This window comes from Malania oleifera, chromosome 2 (genome assembly GCF_029873635.1).
Source record: "Malania oleifera isolate guangnan ecotype guangnan chromosome 2, ASM2987363v1, whole genome shotgun sequence".
NCBI classification, from domain to species: Eukaryota; Viridiplantae; Streptophyta; class Magnoliopsida; order Santalales; family Ximeniaceae; genus Malania; species Malania oleifera.
In genome coordinates this window covers 147,005,726-147,030,493 of record NC_080418.1, presented here as the reverse complement: position 1 = coordinate 147,030,493, position 24,768 = coordinate 147,005,726, and the positions used below count along the sequence as shown (strand labels likewise).

Here is a 24,768-nt window from a genome sequence, read left to right as displayed (position 1 = left end):
TTCTTTTGGGCAAATGACACATACATTTCAAAGGTTTGACAATAAGACAAAGACCTCCCTGAGGTTTCAGAAATGACACAGACCTTCTCTGAGATTTTAGAAATGATATAGACCTCTTCTAAGGTTTCAAAAATGACACAGATCTCTCATGAGGCTTGCCAAAGAAATATAGACATTCCTTAAAATAGCTTATCATTTTACAAAATACAAGGGGAGAGTTGTGTCTTTTTAAAAAATATTTGGAAGTATCCTTAAAATTCTTGAAATTTTATGAGAAGTTATTGTTGTTCTACAAAATTTCAAGGGAAATGTCATTTGTCTTTTTTTTTTTTTTTATTGTTTAAATACGAGGTAAGTGGAAACTCTAAGATTTGAAGGAAGACTTCCATTTTAAACTTGAAGAAATATTTGTTTGGTTTTGAAGCATAAAGAGAGACCTACATCTCTTGTTGAATGTAAAGAAAATTTAGCACCTTTTTCATCAGACTCGAGGTAAGTATTTTTGTCTTAAAGTGCATAAATAATAATTTCAGTATGAATAATTTTACAAATCGATTGATTTATGTTGTTTGCATCTTGCAAGTGAGATAATCATTTTTAGATATAATTAAATCCAATTAGTTTATAATTATTAAGCATTGTTTTTTTTGTAAAAATTATTTATCAAGAATAAAAAGTTAAATATCAGTCCATTTTTAATTACATCATTACGTTAAAAATTAAAGAAAAATATTGAAAAAGAAATAAGTTTAGCAATGAACATTGTAGAAAGTATTTTTGAATTTTTTAAGGAAATACCGCAATATTTATTTGCTAAAGAATAATAGTCAATATTTTAATTAAAAAATGTGCTCCATTCCATTGAGCATAATAGTGTATTGAGGCACAACCTAAAACAGCTACCAAAATTATTTGGGGGAAAAACGGGAAGGTTGTGCTTGGGGGGAAGCAAACGCAATCCAGTGCGGCGAAGACCACGGGACTACGTAGGGGCTCAATCTGAACCGTCCGATCGGCTTACACCAAATCGTCGTTAGGCTTAAGCAATGAAATCGAAGTTGGTTATCAATTTATCATACCACGTGGACTGTACCATCGTCTTTCATTCAAGTTCATGAAAAAGGCTATGCCAAACGCTGCCTCAAAGGTTAATTTTTTCACAAAATTAGGAAAAAGTACCTTCTTATTTCCCATAAAACCTGGAGTACAAGCGGTCCGAAGCAGCTGATACAAGCGTGGACTGCTGGGGCAAGATCGTCATTTTGAGAAATGAAAGTGGCAGCTCTGGAAATGGGAAATGGAAGTGAGAAAAACCACATGAGATGGCGTGAGTTCAAGATCAAACCCATCACCCATTTTATAACTATCCGAACCGCGAAGAAGAGAGCTCGAAAAAAAGCGAAAAAACGCATATAAAGGAGGACGAACGAACGAATGAACAGAAAGAGCCAAAAACCCTAATCCCTATATAATATTTGATGAGAGGGAGAAGCGGAGTATGAGAGAGAAGATGGCGAGAGAGAGCGATGGTACGAGGAAGGACGATCAGGAGGCGTGGGGGACGCTGGAGGAGCTGTTGCTAGCCTGCGCCGTGAACCGGCACGGGACGAAGAGCTGGGACTCAATCTCCACGGAAGTTCGGAACCGGAGTTCGAACCTTCAGGTGTTCAGTCCTCAGAACTGCAGGCGCAAGTACTACGACCTCAGACGGAGGTTTACGGACGGCGGCGACGAATCAGAAATGGACGGCGATAGGCTGGCGGACATGGTCGACGAGTTGAGGAGGCTCCGCGTGGCGGAGCTGCGGCGCGAGGTTCAGCGGCACGACGTTTCGATCGTGTAAAATTCTCGACTTGCGTTGGAGATCTGAGGCGAGAGCGCGCGTATTTTGGAGGTTTTTTGTTGAGATCTGAGAGGTTTCGATGTGTTTGCGTGCAGGTCGCTGCAATTGAAAGTGAAGAGATTGGAGGAAGAGCGGGACCGGAGCTTGAAGGAGGAAGGAAAACCGGATCTGAAGGAGGATCAGAAAGACGGCGAGGACGCGGAGAAGAGACGATCGTCGCCGGAGACCGACGCCGGGAAATCGGTCTCCGGCGAGGACTCCGACCGGGACGGCGGATCGTTCGACGAGTCCAATTCCACGAATCAGAAATGTGAGAATCGCGGGGAGGACGCGCAAGCGAATCTCGAACCGGCCGAGACCGCCACAATCGAACCGGATCCGGCTCGAACCGGGTCCAAACAGACCAGAGACTGGTCGTTCAACGCGTGCGACCACAACACGTCGGGGAAAGACACCGAGCCCGCATCGGAGGGAAAGTCGTCGGGTGCGGCGGGCGGAGGCCGCGAGTCGAACTCAGTCTGGGAATCGGCGGCAGCGGAGTATAAAGGGGTGGGGATGGGGAGAGAGGGAGTAAAGCAGAGCAGCGACATGCAGAGCTCGGCGAGTTTGTCGAAGGGGAAACGGCGTCGTAGGGGCGGAGTAGCCGTGGTGAGCAGCAGCGGCGGCGAGGAGCCGGAGGCTGACGAGATTTCTCCCGCCACAAAACCTAACGCCGCCGTCAAATCTCAGCCGTTGGTTCGGTTCCTCGACATCATCCGATCGCACAAGTTCGGCTCGGCGTTCGAGCGGCGGCTCCGGAGCCAGGTATTCATATTTCATTCCCTAGTATTAACCATTATTCTTTACTCAATAATTAATAAACAAATAAATAATATCAAAATTTTGAAAGAAGGGCAACGGGCGATCATAACCTCGAACTGGCAGAGTTCCTTTTTGGAAAATTTGGATCTTTTCATATTATTATGAGGTAATAAAGAGGGAGAGGAGTCATCTCTCTTGATATTAATCATTTAAAAAAAATAACAAGAATATATTAAATACTAAAAATAAAAAATAAAAAAAAAAGGAAGAAGGGGCTTTGTATATGCTGGGGAGGGTAAAATGGTAATTTCAACCGTTTGGTGGCGGCGTGGCACGTATTGATTGGTCGAATGGGTACAAGGTACGAAAGTGGTACAGATTCATCTCGTATACGAGGCCTAAAGGTTGGCCCATCAGCCTTAGGACCTCTTTATTTTGGGCAAATTGAACCGAAGGAAATCTAAAAGTGGTTGGGTTAAATTTCTTTTCGTGAGGAATGGGTTAATCTTTCTTCTTCTTCTTCCCTCTTCCTTCTTCTTTTGGTTTAATTTAATTTTGGATTGGATGAGAGCGGATTCCCTTATTGGAGCGACCCATTCCACGTGTTATTTTTAAGAACGACGTCAAACTTCAAACTTCAAACTTCGACCATTTGGCTTCTCCCTATTGCTCTTTGCTCCCCCGGACACTCGGGTTATTTTTGATTCGTTGCTAATAATTATTTTTATATATTAAAATATAAAATCAATAAAAAATATTAATTTAATAAAACATATTATTTTAAAATATCTATAATAATTGTAGAGCATTTTAAAAATTTTTATAGGTATTTGTATGAATATTTTTTAGAATTTTATAAGTAATTATATGGATATTTTTGAAATCTTAAAAATCTGAGTAAGGAAAAGTGAATCTCTTTTTTAATAGTAAAAATAATATTTTTTTTTGAAATTATTTTTAAATTCCTAACTAATTCACTAAAGAAAGACTTTTAATCTTAATTTTCATCGTATTTAGTGGGAATCTCAATTTGAATTTTCAATTGTATATGTTACTATTTATTAGTGGTACATTTTATTTTATGAGTCGGGTTTGGTCGAGCATTTTAAGCACAGAAAAAAGAGTTGATTGCTCATTTCTTTCAAGCCATCCGGTGGGATAATCCATGATAGATTACACATATTATCGGGTGAGATATTATAATTCATATTTTACTCATTTAAATTGAAGATTTATGACGGTTCGAATTTGATAATACATGCTGAATGACGGATAATTCGGCATTTCCATCTCGAATATAATTTTTTTTATTATTTAATGAACAATTTATTTTGTATCACAATAACTAAAGTTATTTTTAAAATTATAATTTGATAATATATTAATCATTTAATAACTAATAATAAAATTATAAATCTTTTTATAAAATTTTTAAAGTATAAATTTGAGACTTTTGTTTTTGATCACAAGAAAATTGAATATTTAGGCTTGAGTTTGAATGCGGGTATAGGGTAGACCTAGAGACATATTAAGTAGTGTAAAAGTTGAGAGTGCAAGACTAGATTTTAGCCAATAGAGTTTATGTTAATTGATTTGATGCCAAATAAGTATGAAGGTATGAGATTATCAATGTCTTTGAACATTAGTTCTTAGAAGGTAGGTAGATATCTATAAGATAAAATCCTAAATCTATCAACTGACTTATTTAGAGACGGATAAAAAAAGTTTAAATCATATTCGGCTTATTTAATGTGCGGATCAATTATGAGTCGAATTTAATAGGTTGGATTCTATTTGAAATAATAGATCTTTATTCATTTTGATTGGTCCAAAGCCAACACAGGTTAAGAAAATTATAAAATATTACAAAAAAAAAAAAACAAAAAGAAAAATTTACAAATTTTACTTATTTTGTCCTTTTCAGATAACGGATAATAGGCCAAACACGTAATTAAATGAAAATATTACTTCATGTAGTTAAATCCTACAAAATCTTAACTTATCAGACACACCCCTAAAAATAATCGTTTCAAGATTTGTTCCATTCATCCTTCCTAAGCACACACTAAATTCGCCTACTCTCAAAATGTCTAGATGAAAATGGTTGTTGCGGTCGGCTATTTGATATTATTTTTATTGTTGATGTTACTTTACATAAGCTTAACTTAGATTTTATAAATGCTTTTAATGGCATTAACGTCTGTTTTTCAATTGTATAAAATAAGTAATATTAGTTTATTTACATCAAATCACTTACAAAAAAATATATTTAAATTATATACAAAAATATATTTAAATATGTGATATATATTCATATATATATATATATATATTTAAAATAATTGGTTCGAGTTGATTATTATTGAATGGTCAACTGATAACCAAATTGATTACTTAAAAGAAAAAAAAAAAAAAGCAGAGAAATGCGAGCCAATATTGAATAGAAAAATAATTAATCAACTTTTTGGTTTAATGATTTGATTTTATACTTTTTAAAAATTTTATTTTATTTTTATGCTTTAAATTGGATCAATGTTTTCTTATTTATTTTCCTCTCCCCCAACGCATGGCTAAGTATGTTGTTTTACACGTATGATTCTGCTCTATTTATTTATCTCATATCTAATTCATTCGTCAAATCTGATCCCATCTAATCCTAGCTGGGGCCTGCAACCAAAATTCATAATATTTTAAAAATATTGAAATAAATGTAAAATCATGAATATGTTAATTTGGGATGGACCAATATTAGATAGAGCCGAAGTTTAATTATAAAATTAAGAATAAGATGGACTTTTAATTTAATACTTGAAATTATTTTTAGTAATATTACATGAAACTATAAAAACAATGAAGCATCATCAAACTTAGGAACAGTTAAATATGTCAATGTTATGCTTTGTTTGTGGTATGGTTATTTTTAATAATAGAATATTCATAAAATAAGAATTTAATAATTCATAAAATAAACTAAAATATGTCAGCTTATATTAATACATATATAGTAGGCTACAAATGATTAGGCTTAAATTTTATAGTATTTTTTTTTTATATGAGTGATTCTTTCCTCAGTTATTACATATAATTTTTATTACAATTATATATTATAATATATCTTTTGTGAATATAACGTATCCTTATTTTTGTATTTTATATAATTTGACTTGTTCTCTTTTGATGTATCTTAAGTTGTCATGAATGTTTAACCATCTTGATGCAATAATGTCAACCTTAATATGTTATCTATTTATTGAAAAGCCTTATTTTATATTTAAGAGTTTAGATCCTAAGTTGTAGATTTTGATTTTAGTGAATTTGGATAAAATATATTATAAAATTACATTATATTGTGTTCTAATTAGGATAAGCTTAAATGCATGATTCAAATTATGTAAAAATAAATATTTATTATGACGGTCTTCAATATTCATGATACTATTTATTAATCTCTTTTGACAATGCATTTATTAAATTGAATTAATTAGTTAAATTAAATTGAACAATTGATTCTTTAGATAGGATAATTGATAGTAATATTTCGTGTCTCGTGCAAGATAGCATGTCTCTACTAGTTGTAAAATCTGCACTATCCTTTTAAAAAAATATTTGTAAAAAAAAGTAAATTCAATCAAAATTAGATTACTTTTAAAAAATATTTCTAGAAGTTATAGTTGCAACCTAAAAGTAAAAATAAAAAATAAAAAATCATTATGTTCAAAAAAATAAATAATACATATCTATATTTATACTATAAATAAATGTGCAAATAAGGCAAATTATTTTTTGGCAAAAATATCCTTAATTTTAAATGTAAGACAAACATTATAAAAAATGATAGTAGATTCAACCAAAAATTAGATAAATTACATTTAGAACATATTTTTGGGTAAGTTAAATATCCAATCTAAATAATGAAATTTTATTTGGTTCATAAATGAAATCAATTAGCAGGGTATATACCTGTTTATGTTTATGCTATATATAAAGAACAAATGTTGTAGAATGTTTTGTAAACAAAAATATCATTATCTTTAAAAGTAATATATAACATTCCTAAGAGAAAATTTAATTAAAATTAAATAAAACTACATTTATAATAGAGATAATTTAATATACGAATGTAAACAAAAAAATTTCATTTAGTTAAAAAATGAAATAAGCTAGCAATAAATACATGAATGATATAAATCATGTTGTTAATGAAAGCATTTTTTATCTTTTAAAAGTTAGGTATAAACTATTTTTAAAGGCAAAATTTAATAAAATTAGATAAAATTATATTTAAAAAATTTATTTTAAGTGATTTGAAGTTTGAACCTAAAATAATTATTTGATTAAAAAGAAAAATAAACATAAATATATTATTAATGTAAAAAATCTTAAATGAAATAGATAAATTTTTCTGTCTTTTAAAATTGTTATGAATTGTTTTATATTAAATAAATAACAACCTTCTAGAGGATGAACTTTAGAAATAAAGCTATACACTTAGAATTTCCGCCAAATAATAAATTTTGAATTTTAAAAAATTAAACAAGCTCATTAATTAATTATTAAGTAAACATAAATACTAACCATAAAAATTTCAAAAACTAATTCATAATTTAGAAACTATCATAAACTTACTGATATTTACATTAAAAGTTATATGTTAGTAGTTTTTGAGAAGTTTAAAAAATTGATAAGTTTACGTGTATTTATTTATTAGAGTATTTGCGTCATATCATATCCTACATTTTAAAATGTCTTTGTATCGTGTGGTGTCATAAAAGTTTAAGATTTGTTTGTTATCATTTTTGTTTTTTGTTTTTGTTTTATTATAGTGGAGAAAAAAATTATAAAAATTTGTTTGTTTAGGTTCCTACTAAAGTTTTTGATTTTTAATTGTTTTGATAACCTGTTATCATTTTTTAATATTCAGAATTATCTTTTTTGATTAAGTTATTTATTTTTTGCTTTTAATTAAAATTAAGATAAAACAATCTAATGAATTTAAAATATAATTAAAATAAAAATGTTCCTCAAATTTTAAATAATTAAAAGAATAAAATCTATTTATAAAATATTTTTATTAATTTTCAATTATCATGTATAATTATGATGATTTTTATTTTATTAGAACATTTTTGATTCATATTATTATTATTTTTTATTATGATCATATTTTTTAATTGTTATTTGATTCAAGAACAACAATGATCATAAATTTTTTAAAATATTAATAAAATATGTTTTTATTTTAAATTTTAAATTTTTGGTTCTAATTTTTAGTTTTTATTTCTAGTTTTCATACAACCCCTTTGTTATTAGATTTTTTTTACTCTTTTATTATTATTATTATTATTATTATTATTATTATTATTATTGTTGTTGTTGTTGTTTCATTTTCTTTGAAAAATGTTGATGTGCTTATAAAATTTAAAATTTCAATGTTTTTAAAATTTTGTCCTTCACATAATCCTCTCTCACACCAATTTTCTATGAATCATATATTTTGATATCATTTATATTTATATATTAATTGATATAAATTATGTAGATTTATTTATCAATGAATGCGTATATAATAAAGGTGATAATATAAGTTTTTTTAATTCGTTTCCTTCTTGGGTAGAGGGCCAACTTCCGAGGTCTGCATCTGTGGGTGGAATAGTACACGTGGCGCATGTTTAGTGGGCGAGGTGTTTCCAAACATAGATACCTTAGACTTTCCGTTAAAGTATTCATCTAACTATTATATCAGAATATTTATGTCGGGCGACGATTTTTTTTTTTGTTCTTCTTTTTAAACTTCAAGGTTGAGAGTGAACACTACCTTAGCTTTGTAATTTTAGGAAAACAGTGAAATGAAATGAAAATATAATATAAATCATATATTAATTTAGGATTTTTTTTATAATGCCAACATGTAATACTATTCTTATATGACATTATGATGACTATTTTTGTCAATAGATATTTTATGAATCAAATGTAATCTGAATATTTGGCTTATGAGATTTTTTAGTTCAGACTACATATTACATAATAAAAAAAACGTAATTTGTGTTTCATTTCAAATTCTTTTTTATTTAGAGGCGGAGCTAGAAGTTCCTGAGGAGGGATTTGGATTCTTTGGGATGAGGAAGAAATTATAGTTAATATTCTTTTAAACGACCTATGTCACTCTTTTGGATGCAAAGTTGATTGTGGTATGAAGTAGTTGTGTTGGTAGCCGAATTCTAAAGATCGTCAAGTTCTTTGAGATCAAATGCAAGAGTTTTAGTGCCACAATTCTCAACGTTGGATATATTGCAAAAATTGCAACAACACCAACAAATAAAAGAAAAACAAGAAATAAAAATAAAAAATCGCAATACACAGAACATAAGATTTACGAGTTTCGACAATTTGTATACGTCATTGGAGTTAGATCAAGTCGTTGATAGCAATATTCAATTGCAAGTACAAGTAGAATGTCTCAATTCCTTTTAGTCACTCTTTCTGTGTTTAATAGTTTTTGTCAATCGAGAATAATATGTGAGGATATAGGGTAACCTTTATAAAATACAAAATTTGATAAGTATCCCTCTCAACAAAAAATATTTTATTTTAAGAACATTGCCCCTGGACCCTGAACCGCTAACTAGCTAACGGGATTGTCGTTGGGGCTTCCCTTCGGACTCTTCTTGCTAAATTGTAAATAGAAGTCACATTCAAAATACTATTTATGTAATACTCTATGTACTAAAAATTAAACTTTATACACGATTGGATCATTATTGAGGATCTTGATGACTACTCTACACTTGATGAAGTTAAAAAAACTTGCAACTTCTGTTTATCCAGAACTATTAGATTTAGGGATACTATAAATAGTTATTACATGCTAGATATTGGACTTAATGGCTCACATCTGCAAAAGAAAGGGCTTCCTCCTTACTATTAGCTTGAATATGACCTTAGCCAACCTTGAACAAAGGGTCTTATTTGAGGAGTTCTCTCTCCACCATCTACCCATAATGCACTTGGACCACTCCTCAATTCTTTTGTAGCAATTTACCATCCACCAATATGTCATTTCATTTTAAGGCTCATCAGTGTCTTCATTCAGATTTTGACGAACTTGTCAAGAAGACTTGGCCTAATGCAAATATTCCAATTTTTGAAGCCTTAAAAGCTGTGAAAGAAGCTATTAAGAATTTCAATCTTAAAATTTTTGAAAATATCTATAAATGTAAGCGGCATCTATTGACTTGGATCTTAGGAGTTCAAAGAACTCTCACTCTTCAACAGTTGAATTTCTTATTGGATTTGGAGCTGAGCTTACAAAAGAACACATATCTATGCTACTTAAGAAGGAGGTTTACAAGATGCAAAAATCTCGTGCGCAGCAGCTCAAATTAAGGGATAAATGTATGAGGTTTTTCATATAGTGACCATTTATCGGAGGAAAAACAATAAAATTGAGTGGTGGAAGTGACCCAATGGCGCTTTGGTCCTGTAACTTAAATCTTTCTAGGAATTCATTTTTTTAAATCTCTTCTGCAGTATCGATCCAAACCCTTCGTATTTTTCATAGTTTGAAATCATCTCTTCCGGATCCTTTTGAAGCTAATAAGTTAATTAGACTAGTTGAAAATTTTGAGATCTTGCTCCCAAGTCCATGGTTTCTTTCAATGCGGTGGGACTTGATGGCTTCCAATCTATATTTTTCAAATATTACTAGCACTTAGTTGGTGACAACATTTGCTCTATGGTTTATAATTCTTTTTTCATTGGGGATGTCCTTCTTGAGTTATTGGCTTTAACAAATTGTGGGTTAGTGTCCTTCGGGATAAATACCTTATTGATTATAGTTTGTTCAAACGCACTATTTCTCCTAATGCTTCATCCATATGAAGGGTATTTGTAAAGGCTTCCATAAAATTAAAAATGGCTCTTGGTAGGTGTTGGGTATGTGTATCCCCTTTTAGGTTGATTAGTAGCTTGAAGTTGGTAAAGCATTAACCTTACTATGGATATTTATTTGGATGAAATAGAGTTGCTAATGTCCTTGTAAGAGATGATTTTGGAACTCGTAGACTATGTATTGACATTCATCCACTATTCAGGAATACATCCGAGCGTGTCCTCAACCCCATTTTCACAATGTTAAAGACAATATAGCATAGTTAGTTTCCCCTTTTGGTTTATACATACCTTATAGTTGGCATAGTTTTATTTGAAACCATAATAGAAGTGGCATTTGTAGTTCGTCATGGGATCCTTTATAAAGTGTAATGTTTTGTGTAGTTTTTAGGTTAGTAATTGTTGGAGTATATGACTCATTTTGAGTGGAACACATGCACAAGGAAAGCATGTTGAGGAAAAACAAGGAAGTTTGGCTGCAGGAAGAAACAATCGATGGTTTAGCATCGGGAAGAAACCGTCGACGTTTTGTCTGAAACCGTCGATGGTTTTGTTCGGCGCTATTTTTGAATTTTTAGTTGGAAAGATTAGTAGGTTGGGGATTCGGAGGCAAAACGTCAGGGGATTGATACAAGGTTATTTGGGGAACTTCCTAATCCTTTTGTATGTATAGGGTTAGCATATATACAATGTTGTAATCCTGATTTTGTGAAGATAGTGAAAATTAGTCACCGCTTTCTTTCTTGGACGTAGGCACATTGTCAAACCACATTAATTCTTGTGTCATTATTTATTTGTTTTCCTTATTATCTATGTGTGATTGTGTTTCCATATTGTTCATCGTTAGTTGTTGCATTGCACGGTCCAATTCAGTTTGTTTTCGCTGCACATTAATTTGCACAACAAATTGGTATCAGAGCAATTAGTTACAATGGATGAGATTTCTTTTGCGAAGTTCAATATTGTCAAGTTCGATTGATTGGGAAATTTTGTACTTTGGTAGAGGAGAGTTAAGGACTTGTTAGTGCAATAGGACTGTGACGCCCTGATTTTCATACCATTTTTTTTCAATAAATAATAAATATTCATCAACATCGACCACATCAAAACCCTGACACCATTTAAACATAACCTGACCCGAAGTGAGATACCGGGTAATCGGTCCATCATATAATTACAAACCTAACAGCAGAAGTCCATATATACATACCATCCAAAATACAAATAACCAGAGTATTAAACATTCATACACATATACATATCTAACACATTTCCACAAATCATTCAAAAATTCTAGAGGAATCATCCATCCCTAACTCAAAACACTCACCTTGTCTAATCAGGGTATCATCTCCCCTCTATCTTGGAGCTCTATCTCCTAGCCTGTCATAATTTCTTGAAATATTTAGATATTTGGGTAAGACACATCTCAGTAAGACGGAATAAATTATTTACAGTGTGTGGCAGTATGAGTTTCATTATATCATAACATATATTCATTTCAGTGATAATACCATATGAGAAAATACACTAATTATACTCATAATCATATAGATATAAAATACAAGCTTTTATAAGCTTACTTCCATTTTTCAACCCATTCACATGTATCTCATATTTATCAGCATAAGTTCTTGAGGATAGGGGAGATTACACGCCTATACATGTAACTCTTCTCTACTTTGATATTGTTTGTAACCCTGCCCGATTAACTCGGGTACGACTACAACTGATATTTATTAGGGCACTCACCTTAATCAATAAGCTCGCAGGCAGAAAGTTTTACTTTGCCCTATTTATTTATATTATTAAACTCACACTCTTTTAATTTCTCATATTCATATTTCAATAGCTTTGTTAAGCTTTTCTTTCTCATTTTCATATTTCACAATCCAGCCCATGAGTGTCCTCGGTAACCAATACATGCGCATTTGTAACTCATGGCTGCCCTAAGGATATTTCCCACGCCATGCTTCACCCTATGGTCGAGGTTGTGCTGCTCTAAAGATATTCTTCACGCCATGCTTCCCCCTTGGTCGAGGTTGTGCGGCTCGAATGTTGGTTCTAAACCACGGTTGGTCTACCCGGTTAGATCAAAATAAACAATCCATATACTCGTCTGTAGTATGAATGACTTGCCTAACCCTGGTTCGGACTCCAGGGGGCAATAGTTACCTTCCACACTAGCTCATTCGACTGTTACGCTACACATTCCACGAGTTTGTGTGGTTGCACTTTTCATCCGCTAGCGTTGGTACCGTGCTTAATATCAATAGTCGTCCATCAGGGTTCTTATTTCCACATTTCATCGTTTGCATTTTCTCGTTTACATTCCAATATTCACAATTACAATATTCATATTACAATTTTCCACATTTCTATATTCACAATTCCAGTATTTACATTTCACATTCATATTTCAGTATTCACGTTACAATATTTACATTCTCATATTTGCATTTTAGTATTCACATTTCAACATTTTTATTGCAATATTCACATTTCCTGTAATCATAATTCAATATTCACATTGCAGTATTTACATTGCAATATTCACATTTTCATATTCATATTTTAGTATTCATATCTCATCATAATGGTATATATCACATTTCACTATTCACATCATTTTCTGTTTCTTTCTCATCTTTTCAATACCCATTCCATTCTCATAATAGTATATATATATATATATATATATATATATATATATATATATATATATATATATATCTCATTTCAGGAATTTCCATATTTCTCAATAATACATATGATATTCTCATATTTCCTCATTCATTATAGAAAATATTTCTATAATCATATTTCATATCACGAAACATCACATTTCAGTATTACTCATATGCCACACAATTTATCTGATATTTGTATTATAATAATTTCAAGTAAAATATCATATTCCAATACCTCATATTTTTTAACCAGTAATTTTCAGAAAAAATTGTTATAATTTATTCTTCTTACTTGACTTACTGAGATTTCGCTAAAATACCCAAATTCCTATGCTCCTCGGCGTTCATAACTCAAAAGCTTGAAATTGCATTAATCCCAGATCATTCAACTAAACTCAGAACAATTTCCATTTAACACTTCTTAGGTTTCGAATATTCCAAATTAACATTAAAACTCTAAAATACCCCACTTACCTTGGTTTTGGAATGGTGCTCCGGAACCCCAAATTGAAAATCTGCTCCGCTTAAGTTGTAAAGAATCCTTCCTAGATCCTCATGGTGGTTCCGGATCGTCAAACTGAGCTTTAACGGGGCTGAAAACGAAGGGAGAGGGTGAGAGGACCGTAGGGTTTGAGAGAGAGAGAGAGAGAGAGAGAGAGAGAGAGAGAGAGAGAGAGAGAGAAGGAAATTTTGTTTTTTGAAATGAAACTCGCGGAATCCTCTTTCATATCCTCACTACAGAGAAAACCATCGACAGTTTTCTATTCCTCTCACAAAATTGTTGACGGTTTGGGCTTTAACCCGCCCTTTTTTACTGTTTTACCTATTACCAACTCGCGGTAAAAAAAAAATCGTCGACGATTTTCTGCACCCCTCACCAAATCGTCGACGATTTGGTCTTCACCAAATCGAATTTCCTCCTTCTTCAATTATTTTTATTATTATATTTTGCTGGGTCTCTACAAGGGTATGGTGAATGCATTATATGGAAGGCAGCCGGAAGACATGGATGATATGAGTTGGAAGGAATTGGAAGCAAAGACTATGGTGACTATCAGGTTTTGTCTGCCTGATGACGTGATGTATCACGTCATGGCTGAGGAATCGCTGGCAGCAATTTGGCTAAAATTGGAGAGTCGGTGTATGTCTAAGTCATTGACGAACAAGTTGTGTTTTAAGCAAAAATTGTATGAACTTAAGATGTCAGAGGGTTTGGATATAAATCAACACATCAACGTATTTAATCAGATCATTAGTGATCTTAAGTAGGATGATGTGAAGTTCGAAGATGAAGACAAGGCGTTGATGCTGCTGAATTCCTTACCTACGTCTCACGTATGAAAACTTGGTTATGACTCTGACATGGGGAAAAGAAACTCTGGAATTGAAGAATATCATGAGTGCTCTTTTGGGTTTTCATTAGAGAAAGAAGGCTAGCGATGAGAATTCACAAGGTGAAGGGCTTGTGGTGAAGGGTAACCAAGAACGTGGGAGAAGCAAGTTTCGAAGTGGACAAAGTAACAATAAAACTTGGTCCAATTCTAGGAAGAGGAAGGACGTATAGCATTTTAAGTGTGGGGAAAAGGGGCACATCAAATCAGATTGTCCAGAAAGGAAAAGGGGGAATGTAGAAAATAAAGAGGATTCATAAAAATCTGCAAATGTAGTGGAAGAAGGAGACTTAGAGAGCGGTGATGGTGATATGCTTTTGGTTTCATCCGATTCAGATCGTCTCACGGATTCTTGGATCTTATATTTGACGTGCTCCTATCACATGACACCAAACAAATATTGGTTCATCACTTATAGGTTGGTAAATTCTGGTTTAGTTCTGATGGGAAATGATGCTTCATGCAAAATTGTCGGAATATGGAATATCATAATCAAACTGTATGATGGTGTTGTGAGTGGGGGTGAGCATAATTCGGGGAAACCCGAATTAACCGACCAATTTCGGTCGGTTCAGTTCGGTCAAGAAATAGGGTCGGTTCGGTTACGATTTTACCAATTTTTGGTTAATCGGTTATCGGTTCGGTTAATATGAATTATCAATTCGGTTAACCGAATTAACCGAATTGATAATTAATGATTCTAGTGATTCTACTCTTATAGTTTAATACCAAAATATCTTTTTTATTAATAAAATTAATAGATGAGATGCTTAATTAAGCTCAAATTAGTAAAAAAGTTATAATTATATTCTGTTTTTAATAATTAATTTCAAATTATTTCGGTTAAATTCGGTTAATCGAATTACCCGAAAAGGTAATTCGGTCGGGTTCGGTTCGGTGAGCTTCCTTTGTTCGGTTGGTTCGGTTATCAGAAATCATTAATCGAAAATTTCGGTTAATTCGGTTAATTAACCGAATGTGACCGAACCGACCGTTTGCTCACCCCTAGTTGTGAGAACGTGATGTGATGTTAGGCATATACTGGAGTTAAGGAAGAATTTGATTTCATTGGACACTTTAGACTGTAATAGGTTTAGTTACAATTCTGCAAGTGGGGTAATGAAGGTGAGTAAGGGTGTTCCAACCGTGATGAAGGGGTAGAGATTACTGGAAAATATCTATACACTGTTAGGTAACATAGTTGTAGGTGGAGCTGCAGATGCAGAGTCTGAGTCAGACACCATTGTTTTGTGGCATATGCAGTTAGGGCATATGGGTGAGCGTGGGATGATGGAACTTCAAAAGAGAAATCTTTTGAAGGATGTCAAGACATGCAAGTTGAGTTGTTGCAGGTATTGGGTGCAGTTCATGACAGCCGCACACAAGACAGAGAGAATTATTGACTACATTCATTTAGATGTTTGGGGACTGGTAAGGGTAGCATCACGAGGATATATGTACTTTGTGAGTTGTATTGATGATTAGTCACGGAAAGTCTGGGTTTGCTTCATGCGACACAAGTTATAGACGTTTGCTAAGTTCGATTTGTGGAAAGCTGAAATAGAAATCAGATCGAAGTAAGGTCAAACGCCTTAGGTCAAACAATGGTATTGAGTACATTGATTCGAGGTTTATATAGTTGTGCGAGCAACATTACATTTAGAGATATTTCACAGTACGCAAGACACCACCACAAAATGGTGTGACGGAAAGGATGTACTGAACTATTGCTGAAAGGGTTCAATGTATTAGGTTGAATGCAGGGCTTGCAAAGAACTTCTGGGTAGAGGCAGTAAATATGACATGCTTCTAGATTAACAAATGGGGAAAGTTGTAGAGAATGTATGAACAGGCAGCGCAGTAAACTCTTTGGTTTGAGGGTGTTTGAATGTCTGGCCTATGTGCATGTTTCTAGTGAGGAGAGATCAAAGATTGATGCAAAGTTTAGACAGTGCATCTTTCTGGGATATCTGGAAGGAATGAAATGGTTCAAGCTGTGGGATCCGAAGGCAAACAAGGTGGTGATCAGTAGAGATGTGGTTTTCGATTTGAAAGCCATGTTGCAACGTACTCAGTAACAAGAGGAGAAATAGGTGCCAAAAAATTGCAGCAACAATGAGCATGTGGTGTAGGTGGAGTTAGAGACTCAAGGTGGAGATGACAATGTTCAGAATGTAGGGATTCTAGCTCAGGTGACCAACAACATCACAATATCGCTATAGACAGGCCCAGACACACTATCAGGTCACCCCCAGGTATAGATTTGATGATCTAGTTTCTTATGCACTCATTACTAATAACGTGGATCCTAGTACTCTTCAAGAGGCTGTGCAAAAGTAGATTGATAGGTGTTATGGTGGAAGAGATGGAGTCTTTGCATAAGAACCAAACGTGGGAGTTGGTGGAGCTTTTATAGGGGAAGAGAGTGATATGTTGCAAATGAGTGTATAGGAAGGAAGAAGAGGTATCAAAAAAAGGAGGAGAAAAGTTCAAGGCTCAGTTAGTAGCAATGAGTTTCTCACAAAGGAAAAGAGTTGATTATGATGAGATCTTCTCCCCTGTGGTCAGACATACTTCTATCAGGGCAGTGTTGGGGTTGGTGACACATGAACGTAAAGATAGCGTTTCTTTATGGTGATTTAGGGGAACTGATTTACATAGTATATCCAGAAGGGTTTAGTCAACCTAGATAGAAGCACTTGGTCTGTAAACTAAGGAAATCACTTTACAAATTGAAACAGTTTTCGAGGCAGTGATACAAATGTTTTGACTCTTACATGATTCGGATTGACTATAGGAGGTGTGAGTATAATTGCTTCATTTATGTGAAGAGCTTGATGATGGTTCACTTATTTTTATGTTGCTTTATGTGGACGACATGTTGATTGCTGCAAAAAGTATAATTGAGGTTAATCAGTTGAAAACTTTGTTGAGCAAAAAGTTTGACATGAAAGATTTAGGAGCGGCCAATAAAATTCTTAGGATGAAGATTCGTGGGGATAGAGCTGCAAGGAGTTTGGTATTCAATAAGGTGGAGTTCAGCTGCATTGTGATAGTCAGAGTGCTACTTATTTGACGAAGAACTAGGTGTATCATGCGAGGACCAAGCACATAGATGTGAGGTTCCACAAGATCAGGGAATTGATTGCTTCTAGTGAACTATTGCTTGAGAAAGTTCACACTTATGAGAATGCAGCAGATATGTTGACAAAGCCTATTACCATGGACAAGTTTGAGCATTGCTTGGACTCGATCATTGTCTCCAATTGTTAGATGGGAAGCGTCCCAACCTATTGCCCTAGGTGGAGCTGTGGGTTATGTTTTTGTATTTTTCCTAAGGCGTGAATATTCGCTAAGGTGAAGCTTGTTGGAGTATGTGACTCATATTGAGTGGAACACATGCATATGGAAAACATGTTGAGGAAAAATAAAGAAGCCGGGCTGCAGGAAGAAGCAGTCAACGACTTGGTTAATGGTTTAGCCTAGGGAAGAAATCGTCAACATTTAGTCTAAAGCCGCGCGTCGACATTTTTGTTCGGCATTGTTTTTGAATTTTGAATTGGGAAGATCAGTTAGTTGGGGATTCAGAGGCAAAATCTCTGGGGATTGATACAGGGGTATTTGAGGAACTTCCTAATTCCTTTGTACATATAGGGTTAGCATATATACAATGTTGTAACCCTGATTTTGTGAAGATAGTGAAAATTAGCCACTGCTTGTTCCCGTGGACGTAGGCACATTACCGAACCACGTTAATTCTTGTGTCATTGTTTATTTGCTTTCCTTATGATCTATGTGTGATTGTGCTTCCATATTGTTCATCGTTAGGTGCTGCATTGCATGATCTGATTCGATTTGTTTCCGCCGCACATTAATTTGCACAATAGTAACGACTCATAAATGAGCCTTACTTCCATTAGCATTTGATTGAGTCAAAGTTTTGATCAGTGTAGGTTGGCTATGGAATTCGACTATTAATGCGCTTCGTGTTGTCTAAGCCAAATTCATTTGCAATAAAATTTTTAAGTTAGAAAAAAATTGTAGTTTTTCTAAATTATAAATTTGAACTATTGGATTCTCAGGAATCTCCAGACTCATTATATCAACTAGGAGAATGAGTTCATCTTCACTTATTAGGTTAGGTGGACATCTAGAAATAAGGAAGCGATCAAGGGGTCTTATATCTCTTTAGCTCAACAAATCAAAACTTTATTACAATTGCACAGAGACTAGAACAATTCCAAGCTTCTTAATGACAACCATATGGTAATCAGTCCCAAATTGATTTCTCGGACCTATTTGGGTATGGTATGATTTAGTTGAATGTAGATAAGCTCACTTGGAAATATGGCATACGGGAGTTGTAGATGTCAGTGGCCTCTTAAGAGATCGATTTGGGAATTGGATCATGGGATTCACTTTTCATATCATCTATGTAACTATGCATTGAACTTTGTGGTATTTGTAGTGGCTTTGAGATCACTTGGTGTAAAGGTTTTTGTGTTATCATCCTTGAATTAGAAAGGAAGCATCGTGTGCTATAGAGGGTGAAAAAAGGAGGTCCATGTTATGTTTACTCAAATCTTAATATTGAACATCCAAGCCTTACATCAAGGAGAATGGGTTTGTCATTTTCGAGATCTCTTTCACGAGGGTAACTAGTATACTCTGACTTTTTGGCAAAATTGGGTGCTAATCAAAATGCCCCTCAATTTTCGGAATAGGCTATAGCTTATCATATGACAATGACGTGGTCAGACTTGACTCTTTTTTTTAGTGGCTCATTTTCTAGTGATTACATTCTTGGATCCTTACTCAACTCAACAAAGTTGTGTTTTTCTTAGTTGGGAAACTTAATAATTAGAAATAACAAAGTGATTTAGAGGCTCCATTTAAAGAAACACAGTTGAGTCCAGTGTAGTAATTATTTAATGCATTTTTAATTATTTTATCCGAATTAGTAATTAATTAATTTGTATTTAGTTATTTATCTTTAGGATCTATATTTAATTAAACAATCCTAAGTAATTTTAGTATTAGGATTTAGTTGTAATTTTCATATTTCTTATTTCCTATACATTCTTAACGATGTATTACAATGAAAATTTAATCAAATTTGAATTAGTTTATTTATATATTTTTACGTGAAACTCCTTTTTCTCAGTTCCAAATACAATACTATAATATCACAAACTAAATTGATGTCATTTTCGAAATATACTGTTATAGTATTTGCTTATTGTCAATTTTTAAATCTACCACCTAGGGTCTAAGTTAGTGCCAATTTATATTAAAATAAATTAGTATTTGCAATTTTTTCCCCTACGTCACTTTGTTGCCACGTGTGCCATCAATAAGATCCTGCATGCCTTTGATTGTTCCCCCCACGTGCCGCTTTTCCAAAGTTATCCAAAACCAAAATGGCCCTACTTTATGAGAACCTCCTTTCTATCCAACGGAGTTCCTTTCGAGATATATACGATTAAAAATATTTTAAACCTTCTTTCATGTTTATTGAATTTATTTAGTTATTTTATACTAACTTGTTTAGTTGTGAAAAGGTATTTTTTATTTTAAAATAAAAAGTACTATTTTTTATTATTTAAATTTTTAAAAAATAAAATTATTTTTTTATATTTGATTAAATAGAAAATACCTGCCATTATATATTTAACGATATACTATTGAAAATGTATATTTCCATTTTTTTTAGCTTAGTGGGAGGAGTTAAAATGGATTCTATATCTCGGAATGAATTTTAAATTTAAATTTATAAGCATTTGAATAAAAAATAATGCAAAATTTTATTTAATTTTATACATTCTAATAAACAAAAGTTATATATATATATATATATATATATATTTTAAAATAGAATATTTCTTTTTCTTTATTTCATTTTTAAATAATCTAAAATACCCGATCATTGTATTTTTTAACCTCGTAAGTTATAACTAGTTAAAACATTTTAAAATTAAATATTAATTATTATTCAAGCTAAATTGAAATATTTTTCAACTCTAATTATTTTTATAAAATAAATAAAATTTTTTTAGAGTAGTAGAGAACGATTCATTGAATTGTGAAGTGATGAATGGATTTTGTGGTATGCTATAATTTTGCAGGAAACGGAGAGGTACAAGAACGTGATCCGGCAACACATGGACCTCCGAACGGTTCGGTCCAGGCTGGAGAAAGGAGCCTACTCGGATTCCGCCCAACGGTTCTTCCGCGACCTCCTCCTCCTCTTCGGCAACGGCGTCGTCTTTTTCCGTCGCAACACCCCCGAGTACCTCGCCTCCCGCGAGCTCCGCTCCCTGGTCCTCCGAGAGATGTCCAACCACCGCATCCGAGCCCCCCGACCCTCCAAACCGGACCCGAACCACCAACCCACCCACACCTCCACCCAAAAGCAAAACCCAAAACCCTCTTCGCCGCCCCCCGCGGCGGTGCCGGTAGCGGCAGCGGCCCCTGTAGGGTTCCGTAAACGGAGCGGCTCAGCTGCTGCGCCCATTAAAGCCACGCCCGCTGGTCCCCCCAGCAGAAACAGAGATCGAGAAGAGAAGATTAATAGTAATAGTAGCAGTAAAGGAGGATCGGCGACGTTCAGCGCGAAACCGAAGAGCGCTGCTGCCGGTGCTTCGCCGGAGGAGAAGAAAGGCGCGGTAATGAAGAGAATGATGATGATCAGAGGAAGATCGTTTTCCGGTAAGAGAACTACTACGACATCTTCGAAGCCAGTGATTAAGAAAACTGAAAACGGTACTAAAGAAGTAAGCAGGAAGCGCGGAAGTGAAAGAAGCAGCAGCTCCTCTTCCTCCTCTGAGGAGGAGAGAGAAGAAGAAGTTGACGGCGTAAAAAAAGCAGAAGAAAATAAAGCGGCGTTGAACAAGAAAAAGCAGGGGGCGGCGGAGTTCTTGAAGAGGATGAAGCAGAGGTCGCCGCCGTCCAAGAATAACGAAGTGATGACGACTAAGAATAAGAATTATAATGACGACAACGAGGATGATGATGACAACGATGATAGTGGTGACGATAGCGATGACGATGATAACGGGAGAGAGAGAAAGGAGGCGAAGAAGACTATGAGGAAGGGTGGCGGAAGAGCTGCCCCGGCAGTGAGGAGTAGTAATGGTAAAGCGTCGAGAGCAGAGGAAGTGAGTGAGAAAAGTAATAATAATAGGAGAGTGGTGAGGGGGAAGAAGAGGGGTGTTGGGAGGCCGCCGAAGAGGGGGGCGGCGGTGAGCCCAGCACCGCCGCTGAAGAGGGGGAGAGAGATGAATGGTAATAATCATAGCAATGGGCGGCCGGAAAATGGGAGGCCGACGAAACGTTCTAGGAGGTAATATTTATATATATAAAGTGTAATATGTAGGTAATGTATTCATAATATTGGTGCAGTATATTATACATGTTTTCATGTTTTGGCGTTTAATTAATTGATTGATTGATTGTGTAAATTATGTGTTAATTACTTGACCTGCTTGAATTTGTTTCACGAGGTGTTAATAGGAGTTAGCTCTCAGCCAATAGGATTAATTCAGTTAATTAATCAAACTATCGAAAATTATCAATTAAGAAATTAAATTGAATCTAATTTATCTTTTAATTGAACTAATAACCGATTGATTAGTATTTTGGTTAAATCGATTAATCGATTTATATGTACTATTAGTATATATTATATATAAATTAATTAACATGCATTTGTTATGAAGTATAGGTAGATGTTCTCTATGTCAACTATAAACTTGTTCCATATATATGTACTAATTCATGTCCCACATAAACCTGTCCCATATGTTTGTATTAATAAAGGGTGTGTTGCTCCCATCTTCCATCTCTTAGATTTTCCTTCCAATAAATGCTAAACTATCCATATTGCTTTATAAAAGGGTACCCTCTTCTTATTCGGGATGTACATTTGATGTTTTCATGTAAGTAGACATATAATGAGAGTAAGAGAATAGGAGACACAAAGTGAAGAATGAATAAAGAGAAGATAAAGATATCTTATATAAGATTGGTTCCATATCATATTGTAATTTTTCCTGTGATAGTGAAATTTTGATCTCATCCGCCCGTGAAGTAGGCATAGCCGAACCACGTAAATTTTTAGGCTCGTCTCTATTTATTTTCTACATCTTTTATAACACGTTATCAACATGAGATTCTAACCAACTATTTCATTTCTTTAATTCTTATTTAATTTACGAGACTCTAACTGATTGATATATTTTTGTATATTTATATCACCTTAATGGACGATTTTATTTCTGTACCACCTATATATATATATATATATTTAAACTATCAATCTCCAAAAGAGATGATAAACTAGTCCTCCTAAAGAGGCTATATATATTTAAATTTTTTGTATATATATTTCCCGAAAAGATAGTTTTCCTGAAAAGGCAATATACCTAAATTTTTCGTTTACATATTTAATCTCCCGAAGAGATAGATCTCCTGAAGAGGTTATGTATCTTGTTGGAATTTGGGTATTCCGAGGGGGGGGGGGGGTGTGAATTGAGTATTTAAAATTTTATGCCTAGGTTCAATTCAGATCCACAATCAGTATAGCTTAACCTAGGGTCTGTCTAAACAAATGCCAATCACCCAACACAACAAAATTGAGCAGATAAATAAAATGGATAAATCAAACTTAGTACTTCCCAATCGTTCACATTAATAAAGATATAAACATTCAAGTGTGGAAATTAAAGAGCATAGGGAAGAGAGTGACACAAGGTATGTTATCGAGGTTTGACCAATATTGCCTACGTCCCCACCTCAAGCTCATAACTAAGAGGATTCACTAAATTGCTTACTTGCGGGTGGAGCGGCACCAATTATAATCATTTCTCCTTATTGGGCGAGGGAATACCTCAGGTCACATTTACAGGGTTGATTCCAACCTTTACAACACCTTACCAAGATGATTCACATAATTCTCTTAACCAGGTTTGAACCAGTCTGGTGCTCTCTTAACTGAGTCTGAGCAATTCGAGACTATTCATAGGGCTAGTCTCCCTCTTCCGACCACCCGTCGAGAATAAAACAATGAAAATATTTTGTAAAACAAAATATGCTTCTAATATGAGCAAATGTGTACAATACTATAACTCAAAATACACTCACATATGATATGAAAATAAACTTAATGTGAGTATGGTGATTTTCTCAAAATAATCTTTGAATAAAAATATTTGTGATAAGTGCTCAAAGATTTAAAACCCAAATAAAATTTCTTTCCAAAAATATTTTTTCAAATGATGTGCTGGAGAATCTAGAGTCATGGCTCAAAAAATATTATTGGAAGGACAAGCATGTGAGCCTTTGGATCTTGCAATGTATGTGCAAGATTCACAAGAAAAGAATGTTTTACTCCCAAGGATATTTATCAAATAATATATGTGGGAGAAACTATGGATTTACTCTCGAAAATATGATTTGAAAAATGAATGCGAGATGAGAGTAAAACTAAATACCCAAGATAAGATATGTGCTCTCTTGAAAATGATTTTTCAAATAAACAAATAAGAGAGGATAAAAATCATGCTTGAAAATGTAAAAGTAAGGTATAAAAATTTGAGAGAATTTTTGGACTAATTACCTTACTAATTATCTATAATGAGGGGGTATATATAGAGTTGGGTCGAAATATGACCGTTGGGGATATGCTGAGTATTATTAGGAAAGAGTAATTAATTTTTAAGTGTGTTTAAGCATTTAAAAATGACCTTTCCTGAGAGGTTTGGTCAACCTAAGCTTAGGCCGGTTGACCGAACCAAAGGTGACACAGAACCCTTCATGGGTTCGGTTGACTGTGACAAAAAGCTGGTCGGCCACTCATAAGGTTCAGTCAACCCTGGTCATTTTGAACTAAAAGATTGGTCGGCCAAGGTCAGTGGAAAGGTAAATGTGTTGGTTCGGTCGACCGTGAAAGGTCCCGTGTCTGTGGGACGGTGGACCGAGTGTAAGTCTACTAAGGCATTTTTCAACGCCAATAGGTCGGTTGACCCAGGCACGCAATTTTCCAAATTTGCCCCTGATTTTGACCTTAATAAAAAATTCTCTTTTAAGTGTATGAGTATCATTTTTAAGGTAGGGATTTTCATGAAAATATTTAGGTCCTAAGGTCAGTCTATGG

The 24,768-nt window shown here is 34.0% G+C and overlaps 1 protein-coding gene across 1 annotated transcript; it reads left to right on the top strand.

Moving 5' to 3' along the window:
- Nucleotides 1-1,203: 1,203 nt before the first annotated feature.
- On the top strand, nt 1,204-22,071 carry LOC131149714 (uncharacterized). Its single transcript, XM_058100407.1, has 3 exons — nt 1,204-1,839; nt 1,939-2,647; nt 20,741-22,071. The coding sequence occupies exons 1-3, from the start codon at nt 1,499-1,501 to the stop codon at nt 21,959-21,961; spliced, it is 2,271 nt and encodes a 756-aa protein (XP_057956390.1). The 5' UTR covers nt 1,204-1,498; the 3' UTR covers nt 21,962-22,071.
- Nucleotides 22,072-24,768: the final 2,697 nt, after the last annotated feature.